At 41.7% G+C, this 11,479-nt stretch overlaps 1 protein-coding gene across 30 annotated transcripts in view; it reads right to left on the bottom strand.

Moving 5' to 3' along the window:
- Positions 1–5,095: 5,095 nt before the first annotated feature.
- The window catches only part of UNC80 (unc-80 homolog, NALCN channel complex subunit), a 116,012-nt gene continuing 109,628 nt past the window's right edge, over positions 5,096–11,479 (bottom strand). For 29 of the 30 annotated variants that reach the window (XM_072121306.1, XM_072121311.1, XM_072121315.1 and 26 more), the window contains one exon: positions 5,096–7,429. In XM_072121306.1, coding sequence (XP_071977407.1) covers positions 7,163–7,429 — 267 coding nt within the window. In that variant the 3' untranslated portion in view covers positions 5,096–7,162. The remainder of the gene's footprint in view (positions 7,430–11,479) is intronic. The other variant, XM_072121327.1, reaches the window with a different exon arrangement.

Genomic DNA, 11,479 nt, shown 5'->3' with positions numbered 1-11,479 from the left:
CAGCACCAGGGTTCTTTTACAGTTATCTCATTTACATTTTTATTCTGTACTCCCCCCCCCCCCTTCAGTGCATTGAGCTGGTGACAGGAGGCACTGCTAGCGCATCGGGGGGAGTGCATAAATGAAAATTCAAGGCTCCCTGAGGCGCTGGGGTGACGTTCCCTGAGTGCCCCAGGGTAATTTGCATAACTTTTATAACTATATTTCTGCAATTGCGATATATAAAGTTAAAATAAAAGAAGTCCTAAGGGACATTCATTCTTCAGAAACCTTTTATGGACACATCAGTAAACTGATAATTGATGTCCTTTTATCCTCGAGTCGTGACCCACACCCTGCTGGGAGAATCCTTCCAGTATTATTATTGTCTCAATGGGGTTTGCACTATTATTGATGGTTCTGAATGCAATATTTGGTTGCTGGGGTAGTATTTTTTTCTTTACTGTGATATTTATAATTTCTAAGGTGGTGTTTTGCGCTGTACTGTGGTTGGTGCATCTAGGGTGCTGGTGACTTTAAAGTTGAGGCTCTTAGACCAAAAAAGGTTGTTCACCCCTGGCCTTAATCCTTAAAGTTCATAGAAAAGACATTGAAAGAACATTTCATAATTTTCCCAAATTCTTATGAAAAAATATTCAGCACATACTGAACTGATCAAACTGTACCAATTTATTATATATTTTTTGAGTTGGATTCGGCCCATTTTATTGTGACTCTGATTTCACCAAAACGGTGAATGTTTGATGGTAAATGTTTGATGTGGTCATAGAAAAATGATAGGAACATCTTATAACTACTGCCCTTCTCATGCAAAAATAAAGATTTACTACCATATATACTTGAGTATAATCTGACTCGAGACCCCTAATTTTACCACCAAAAACTGGGAAAACCTATTGACTCGAGTATAAGCCGAGGGTGGGAAATGCATTGGTCACAGCCTCCCAGTATATAGACTGCCAGCCCCCTGTAGTATATAGCCAGCCAGCCCCCAGTAGTATATAGCCAGCCCCTGTAGTTTATAGCCAGCCAGGCCCCAGTAGTATATAGCCAGCCAGCCCCATGTAGTATATAGCCTGCCAGCCCCCAGTACTATACAGCCAGCCCCCAGTAGTATACAGCCAGCCCCCATGTAGTATACAGCCAGCCCCCAGTAGTATACAACCAGCCAGCCCCCATGTGGTATACAGCCTGCCAGCCCCCAGTAGTATACAGCCAGACAGCCCCCCATGTACTATACAGCCAGCCTACCGCCAGTAGTATACAGCCAGCCAGGCCCCATGTAGTGTACAACCTGCCAGCCCCCAGTAGTATACAGCCAGACAGCTCCCATGTACTATACAGCCAGCCTACCGCCAGTAGTATACAGCCAGCCCCATGTAGTATACAGCCAGCCAGCCCAATGTAGTATACAGCCCCCAGTAGTATACAGCCAGCCAGCAGTATACAGCCAGCCCCCAGTAGTATACATCCAGCCAGCCCCCATGTAGTATACAGCCTGTCAGCCCCCATGTACTGTACAGCCAGCCTACCGCCATTAGTATACAGCCAGCCAGGCCCCAATAGTATACAGCCCGCTCCATGTAGTATACAGCCAGCCAGCCCAATGTAGCATACAGCCCACAGTAGTATACAGCCAGCCAGCCCCCATGTAGTATACAGCCAGCCCCCAGTAGTATACAGCCAGCCCCTTTAGTATACAGCCAGCCGGCAGTATGCCAAGCACATAAAAAAAACCCCAAACTTACATACTCACCTTTGGGCGATCCCGATGTCTGGCGCAGCTCCCTGATGTTCTGATCCCCGCGGCTCCTCTTCTTTCTTCTCTTTGCTGTAATAGGCGCAAACTATGATCTCATCAGCATAGAGCATAGGGAAGACAGAAGAGGAGCCGCGCTGGAGGGTATAAGCCGAGGTGAGGTTTTTCAGCACATTAACTCGGCTTATACACGAATATATGCGGTATCTTGACATCACTTTGAATTAGTAGTTTGAAGAAGAAGAGGAACAGATGTAATCTCCTTGTCTTCCATGGCAATGATAGAAAAGTCATATTTGGCATTTTTATGTTGTTTCTGCTGTGACTGATGTCCAGGACAGATCTTCAGTATGCATGCCATAATAGTACACATAAAGGAGCGGCATAGTTAAACATGGAGCTGATGCCAGGATGTGCCACTCCTGCAACATGACCCATTAGTCTCTTTTGTACTACTTGTTTGGAAAAACAACAACAATTTGGATAGAATATAGCACCGGTCCGGCAGGGTCGCCACCCAATAAGAAAAAGTTTGTCATGCACCAGAAAAATCAAATAACATTTATATTATGGGCCAGGGTAATTGAGTCTGCATGGTTGGTCTATAGATGTGTCCCACTTGTGAACCAGTTTTTGGTTTCACTAAATTCGTTCTAGCTGCCCTGACCTATTGCCTGGACATAACTTTGGATGAACTCTGCCTACCCTCACCACAATTTGCACACTGATATCCCTAGCTGACAACCACACTCTGGTGACATCTTCTCCCCTTTGACCAAACAAAGAATAGGACAGGCACTACCAATGTATACAGATAACAAATAAGTCCACGTATCCTAGGAGAGCATGTAACCAACAAAAGAACAAAAGAGAGGATGCGTATGATGGACTAAGGTAATATCAAAAAAACTTTATTAATACATAAACACAGTAACAACAAAACCACATAATAAAAACACTTAAAAAGTGCACCATGCAAGGTGTACTTAACCTCCCAGGACCAGTGTGTCCTCAAGGAAGTCACCGGAGCAGGTGACGATACGCGTGGGGTTCGCTCCTCTCTCCTCCTCCCCACTCCGACCTTGCCTTTCTGCCTCTCTCACCTTACCATATGGATCCACATTAGGTACCGTATACTTCAGGCATTTAGGCTACTATATACAGGACTGTTGGGTTCATTTATTTTTTGCACTGGTCACTTTATGTATGCACATATTGCCTATTGCAATTTGATGTTATTCAGCTGTATTTAGTACTCCCCTCATTGTCCTGCATCACACATTTGTCGTTTTGACTTGGTCGGCTTGGGGCTGGGGAGCCCAGGACACACTGGTCCTGGGAGGTTAAGTACACCTTGCATGGTGCACTTTTTAAGTGTTTTTATTATGTGGTTTTGTTGTTACTGTGTTTATATATTAATAAAGTTCTTTTGATATTACCTTAGTCCATCATACGCATCCTCTCTTTTGTTCTTTTGTTGGTTACATATCTTCTCCCCTTTGGCATCTGCTATCACTACTAGGCAGGGCCGCATCTGCCATGAGGCGAGATGAAAATCTCGCCTCAGACGGCAGAATACGGAGCCCTTTAAAGAGTGGCATTTTGCCGCTGTAATGTGGTTGATTTGGGTGCCCATTGCCACATGACTCTTAAAACCTGTAGACACACGGTGTAAGTGAGCCTTCCTGTGTGGATGTTCATTGTTAGTAAAGTTTTCAGCATTAACTGAACAGGGAGCTGGCAATGGAACAGAAGTAGGCTACTGAAGTGTCCATGACACTTGTGAATGCGTAAACACGTCCTGCGCTGACACAGTGGCTGCAGCAGATTCCAGGAGCCACAGTGAGGCACCCAAAAGCTTCTGTGCATGAACATAGGCCCTGGAAGCCGGGGGCACATGGAAGCCACTGCACACTGTTCACAGAGGCTACTCCACACCCTAAGTAACCTATGCAGTTAATTTGCACATTAAAAAAAGTTACATTTTCTAGGACAAAAGCTGCATACTAGAGAATGTTAAAACAGCTTAGTGATGATGCCACCTGAGGAATCCACCATGGGATCTACTTTGGTAATAAGATTCCCGATGGTAGATTTCCTTTAAAGGTATTCTCATATGTGTATTCACATTTAATTTAATTTGTCTGCTAAATATATACTTTTCTTCAATTGCATGCTATCTACCTGTGTGAAGATAATGTCCCATAAATGTAGCCATGATGTCCCTTAGAAACGAGATTGTTGTCCTTGGATACGTCCACCATTGCACTCTTCCAGTAGTTGCCAGTCAATCGCTATTGAGTCCTGCCTGTCAATCTGGATTCAGCGTTCATTACCATAGGACGGCTGTGGGGCATACAGTAATGCCCGGGCAATTCATATGTAAAAACTGTTTGAGCAGCGTATTCAAGGACAGCTTCTCCATACACTACATTTACGGGAAATTATCTTCACACAGGTACATTTATTTTAATAACATCCAATTGAAGAAATGTACCTATATGGCAAATAAATTAAATTAAATGTTAATGTCCAGATAAGAATAACCCAATAAGTAAATTAACAAGCCCCTCCCCAAACTCCATCCAGTGTATAAAGCACTTCTCCCCATGGCTGAATACCGTTTACCTTACAACCTGAGGAATCTGGGAATTTGCTTTACTTTTTATTAGCAATTTCCTATCCTCTCAAATAACAGTAAATTTACGGCATTGCTAGCCAATAGTAGACTGTGGTTTAGTACAGATGAATTCATTCTGATGTCAGGCCACTAGACAGCCTTCTTCAGCAGAAGATTGTCATATCTAAGTCCCCACTGTTTTCATGGTAACTTACAGTATTATTTCCCAGTAAAAGGCTGGGGAATAATGTACAGAGCAGGGCAGAGTGGTGGCAAAATAATGTACGAGTTGTGTACACAGATGAAGTTTTTCTAAGCACCTAACTCTGACTAACAAATGTGGACACTGTTACTCGATAGAATTATTTAAAAAAAAATAAAACATAGACTTCTATTGAAGACTACTCCGGTTGGTTCTATACACAGCGCTGCCATCAGGGGGGTTTAGTATGACTGTTTTAGGGGGCCCCAAGGAGGAGAAGGGGCCCCAAATTACCAGGTGAAGGGAACTCACTGTGCACACAGAGCCCAATTATCATTCTGTGCGGGGCCCACAAAATTTACCAGTCAGGGGCCCCAAACTTCCTAGTGGCCGTCCTGTGCATACAACTTGGAGCTTAAATGAAGATGTAATATTTCTATGAGAAGTAGAGAAACAAAAGCTTCAAAAGTTCACAACGTCCACAAAAAAAAAATCACAAAAGTCATCACAACAGTAACATTTTAAAATAAATATTTATTATGTATTCATCACATAGAACATCATTTATCTCTCCACAACATAGATATTATATTAGATTATCTCAGAAATAGAATTTCATCTTCCATTCATTTCTCATTTGACTTGCTTTTTTGCCATATGAGCAGACAGTCCACTACATAATATATATTGTATTCTTAACATATAATAGACATCTGGTTCTCTGTATTTATAAGCAGCCAAAGTTGTTCTAGAGGTTCCTATGTGCTAGTGCTCATTTATATGAAGTGATTCTTCATACAAAATCCTGACCACATATTTTACCGGTATTTCAAGACCAGCGAATAACATGGCTTTCTGTTATCACATCTAATATCTACCATATTGCACATATTCTTCATATATTAATAGGTTTTTAGCATTACACTAGTTCTTTTTGGTCCAATGATAAAACTGAATGCTGAATTCTCCACCTCTGGATGAATAGGATAAGAACATGTCAGCACCCGCCATTGCTTACATTGACGCTGCAGATGAATAATATCTCTGGTGAGGTATTTTTAATTATTTAGTATCTATTCTTTAATGATAAAACTTCCTACAGAAAGTAATATGTAAACCATATTTGTAACTTTTCAGCAGCTCAGTTTACCCAGCTGAAAATCCGACAATTCAGTTGTGGCTGCAGCTCCCGAAAAATATCCGGAATGCCCTGGACCCCAATATAAAATTATATGTGTGCCCTATGCTACTTTAACTACCCCAATTTTGTTTAGAATCTAAAGTATTCACCGTATATACTTGTGTATAAGCTGAGTTTTTCAGCACAAAAAAATGTTCTGAATAAACTCAACTTGGCTTATACACGGGCGTAAAAAAATAACCATACATACCCACCTTCTGATGGCTTCTCTTCCGTCTCTTCTTCACTAGTAACAGAGTGGGCAGAGACGCTAGTGTGCTCTTCCGGTGGTGCACACAATGACACCAGCAGCGGTCGCTCTATTACCAGTGAAGAGGAGAAAGTAAGAGGAGCATCGGTAGGTGAGTATGTACGTTTATTTTTTTATACAATGAGGGGCTGCAGGGCATTTCGTTAAGGGGTGGGGAAGCATTACTGGGGGGAGGCTGCTGGGTATTAAATTACTGGGGGAGGCTGTGACCAATGTATTTCCCACCCTAGGCTTATACTCAAGTCAATAAGTTGTCCCAATAATTTGTGGTAAAATTAGGGGCTCGGCTTATACTCAAGTATATAGAGTTCTGTTCATTTTATTGGCCTGGTTGTGTACACTATTGGCTTCTCTAGGAAGGAAATAGTATTGACTGCTACTTGTGCAGTTCTAGTTAAAAGACGTTTTATATATAAGGCTATACCGTATATATATTTTCCATACAGACTTGGACAATCACAGTGTTAAAACATGGCAGGAAATACTTCATTTACCTAAAGTACCTGCAAAATAAGTTATTTTTCCATGTGACGCATTAAATCATGTCCATGTTACTAACTCCATGATTATGTTACATCATCCCCTCTGTAATAATTCCATTTCTATGAAGTTAATACAATCGGAATAACAACACAAAGAGGTGATCAGGTACATATATATATACATATAAGTTAGGAACATTCTAGTCAGTACATTGTGTAAGGCCTCTCTATTACTGTGTAAAGCAGCACTGGCATGGGCTCTGCCGTACATACACCTAGTCTGATATGTGCTCTGACACTGATGGCTCACAGGTAAATCACATACAGTTGTATTTGACATAAGCCTGCTCCATACTTCTATGAAGAAGGAGAAATGGGCAAAATGATAAGACCATAGTGTACTAGGACATGGTGCACATTGGACACTGAGCGACCATAGTTGTGATTTGCATTCTTTGGTCCTATGTGTGGCAGACCCTTACACTACATATTTTACTATGTTCACTGAAAAGCAAAGCAGCAAAGTCAGATAAGCAGCATATTCACGTAACCCTCCAAAGCAAACACAACGGGATTACAAGGGAGGGCCATGAGTGAGAAAGAAACACACCATAAACATTGATACATGGAGCTGATAACATCTCAAGGCTACACATGAGATTCATCCAAATCAATGTCCGTCTCCCCAAGTTCAATATGAGTGAAATGAAAATGTCCTGAGACAAGGGGGTTCTCCATCCCATTGTCCTCTGTGATGTGGAGGACGGTGTCTGTGTACTGAAGCAAGCTGCTAGTTTCCAGACCTCCAAAGTCTTCCGGATCAGACAGATGGGAGGACGGGGAGCTGTGGAGAAGTGGGACTGTCGCTCCCCGACTGGACTCTGAGTCTTCCCTCCCCAGGTAGTGGGCTCTTCTCTGTAAAACATTGGAAATCAATCAGAAGACAAATACAGTTTTCTAAGAAGTTTAGCAATATTTAGTAAAACTATAAAATAGAGTAAAAGAATGTAAAAGGCAAAAACTGCAGAAAATAACTAAACTAACATTTTATGTTTCCTTTTTGACTGATGTTTCACAATTGTGAGGTTCAATGAGGACTCTGAAGGATTATACATATAATAGAAAAACCACAGGGTCCTAGTTTACTGTTCTATTTTGTCATTACAGAAAAATTATAAGACTGTCAATTAAAAATGATATTCTAGGCCAGTGATGACAAACCTTTTAAGTACAGAGTGCCCAAACTACAACCCAAATCCCACTTATTTCTTGTGAAGTGGCAACACAGGATTTTGAGCAATAACCTATTGCTCCTTGTTCAACTTTCATCATAGCGGCCCTGAAGACAACAAAGTTGAAACAAAAACGCAAAAGAGCAAATTTGGAGCAAAAGAGCAAATCATTGTATCTTCTCTCCACAGTCCCTCTGTACAGGAGGAATCATGGGGTCAGCAGGAGAACCTCCAAATCTAAATGGGCCTTCTCCACACCTTTTTATGGTTCATAATGCATAAAAGCAAATGGTAGATTTTTTATAAGTTCCCTGAAAGTGCAGGACAAGTCTTGTCTTTGAGTCTTTTGTCTTGTGAACTGTGCTGGGGCGAGGGCCTGGGTGCCCACAGAGAGCACTCAGAGTGCCACCTCTGGGACCCGTGCTATAGGTTCGCCACCACTGTTCTAGGCAAAGAAAAAATTAGCTTTGGAATGAAACTAAATGAGCTCAGGGCAAAGTAATATATTTAGACAGAAAATACTTTGGGATTTTTTCACTTTATCTTAACTTGATCCAAGATTAGTTTGCTTGCTTAGAACCATGTGGTGTAGATAGCTAAGGGTCACCGACATGACAGCGAGCCCCACTAATCCAGAAAATCAACAAAGAATATTGTAGATTTGTACAGAACCGAAAGACTGGAATTTATTTTTTATTGTACACTCATATTGTTGATACAAATAATTCACATAATTCCACCTATTAACATAAACATAAAGGCCTTAAAGGTGTTATACCATTGATACTGACAGTGAGATATGGAGTCACTGTGTCACCAGACTAGTTTGGTTTAAGACAAATCTATAGGGTATTATTAAAGTAACCCTGCCGGTCTGCACTGGGACAGCCTCTATCCATCAGAGTAGTCCCAACACTGGTTACAGAAGACCCAGGTGCGATCAGAAAAGAGATCCAGGCACAAACGCTGTACGTTTATCAGACGTGAAGAAATCTTTCTTGCTGCATCTCAGCCTATGTGAAATGCGTGCGCCGCTGGAGAGAGGATAAAGTAAAGGGTCAGGTGTTCAGCTCTCAGCGCTATATGCCAATGCAATGCAATCTCCTGCATTAAGGACGTGCCTTGGCATATATCACTGATAGCTAAATATCCTTGTTCTAGCAGCGCACGCATTTCACAAAGACTGAAATAAAGCCAAAACATTGTTATTTTATACACTGCACGCCAATAAAGAATTCTTCACATCATATAGACTTACAGCGTGTGTGGATCTCTTTTCTGATCGTATATCGGGTGAGAACCTGTGCAGAGCACGTCACCTACTAGGGAGTGCGGGGAAAAAAGACTTGTTATTAGCAGAACCAGGTACATTAGGCCACATTAGTTCCAATGTACAAGAATGACAAAGGAAATACTTTATAAAGGGTGTAGCATGAATGTTCTTCACATGCTCCAAAAAATCTATATTCAGGACCAAAGCTCTTCCAAATGATCATTTAAAGATCCACTTCCCAACCCTCCATGATATTCACTACCTTAAAGCGTAACTAATATACTTTATTCATTGATTTTGTAGTGCTTCTGTTGTATGTTTTATGAAAGTGCAGTTTCCGTGAATTTCTTACTTGTCTGGTTTCTGCTGAGCTTCTCAGAGCCTGTTCACCCGTACTCTGTGTCTCAGTTGGGAAGACACAATCCTCCCATTGACAGTACGTCCATAGTCTAGTGCAGTGATGGTGAACCTTTTAGAGATCGAGTGCCCAAAGTGAGACTCAAAAACCACTAGCTTTTACCAAAGTGCCAACCCAGCTATTTAGGCAGTAACAAACTTATTGCTACCAGAATCTTTGAGCTCCAATCCGACACCTTTTCACTCTTTGGACAGGACCAAGCAGCACAGGATTGGTCACTTTACAATAGCAGGGCACTACTTGGACTACCTGAGACTGCAGGAAGATGCCGTGTCTGGCAAACTCTGTGCCTGGGAGACAGCCTGTGTGCCCACAGAGATGCCTCCGAGTGCCATCTCTGGCACCAGTGCCATAGGATCGCCATCACTGGTCTAGTGGATAAGAGCACTGTACTGTATCTCTATGGCCTAATAGAGAGAGGGGATTGTGGATTCATGTCCCGTCTGACCCAAAATGTATTATTTGCATAACATTACATCATTTAGAGATCTTGTGACAAGGGAAGCCCTCAGAGATGTAGAAACGCCATATATGGACAGGTGATGGTATTTCCCCACATGTTTCCTGCTCTGCAGACAGCCTGACACATTTATTTAAAGGATTTCCTCCCTCTCCTCTGCCCGATATCTCAGAAAGGATTCCCCTGCACACAGCTGCTATGGGATCTCCATGCTTGATATCAGAGCAGGGCGTGTGCCCAACTGTCAGAAGAACCTGTACTCTGGGGGCAGTTATCATACCCTGTGTATGATAGCCCCGATGATCCTCCGGCACTGCCAGATACATTAAGAGACTTTGGCCTCTTAGCTGCTCAGTGTTTTTTTTCAGCAACTTCTCATAGTGCAAGGACAGGAATAAAGGGGAAAGTTGGGATAAAGGGGAAACTAATTGCAATACGTCAGCATTTGCAATTATTTCAGGGCTGGTATATACCCCCGTCAGTGTCTACATTAGTAACAGCAGAAACCAAGTCAAGTAAGAAATTCACAGAATTCACAGTTCACTTTCATAAAATAAACAACAGAAACACTACAAAATAAATGTGACAAAGTATATTACATGTTTTATTATTAGGACTCATACATTAAAAAAAATAAAAATAAGTTTGTCCCAGGAGTCAGCATGATGAACAGGGCTGACGCTCTTCTGTAACACTCACAGGACAGGTGTTAACTCTATAAATGCTGTGGCCGACACAAACAAAGCATTTGAAAAGCTATTTGTAGGTTAGTCTTCAAGGGGTGCCAATATTTCTAATCATTGCCCTGGGCTAATATCAAGGATCCTGGGGCCAGTACAGGCAGTCCCCAGGTTATGTACAAGATAGGTTTTGTAGGTTTGTTCTTAAGTTGAATTTGTATGCAAGTCAAAACTGTATATTTTATAATTGTAGCCCCACCCAAATTTTTTTGGGTCTTCATTACAACTGTATTTTAAAAATGTTGGGTTGTCATAAGCACCAGGATTAACAATAAAGCTTCACTGCTGACACCTTTGATAACTGTTATAGCTGTTTATTGTAGCCTGGGGCTAAAGTACTGTAAATTGCCAACATCCAGAGGTCTGTCTGTAAATAGGGGTCGTCTGTAAGTCGGGTGTTCTTAAGTAGGGGACCGCCTGTATATGCCTGTTAAATCCTGCTGGTGGGAGTTGCAAGCTTTATTCCTTGCTATCTACCTGAAACCCTTCTACCAACACTTTGATGTGGACAGACTTTCACCAGTCTAAAAAGTACAGTATATTGTGTTTTATGGGAGGGGAAATTTCTCCCTTGGCAGAGCAAATTTTCACCAGAAGCTAGCTTAATCAGATTGGACTTTCTGGTGCTCGGCTGACCAGAGAAGCGCCTGAGATGCTCACATCGCTCTATCATACAGTACAGGAAAGTGGTGCAGCTTGTCACCTTGTCTTTGCGTACAGTAGAAATGATAGGTCATTAATAGTAGGTATAAATTGTATTTTATTAACACATATGCAGGTTATTTACAGACCTAAAATATCCCCATTATACTCGAGACATAAGCTTCTGCCACAGTGTTAAC

This window comes from Engystomops pustulosus, chromosome 8 (assembly GCF_040894005.1).
Source record: "Engystomops pustulosus chromosome 8, aEngPut4.maternal, whole genome shotgun sequence".
Classification (NCBI taxonomy): domain Eukaryota; kingdom Metazoa; phylum Chordata; class Amphibia; order Anura; family Leptodactylidae; genus Engystomops; species Engystomops pustulosus.
The sequence above is the reverse complement of the archived record's forward strand: the minus strand, read 5'-3'. Positions and strand labels throughout refer to the sequence as shown.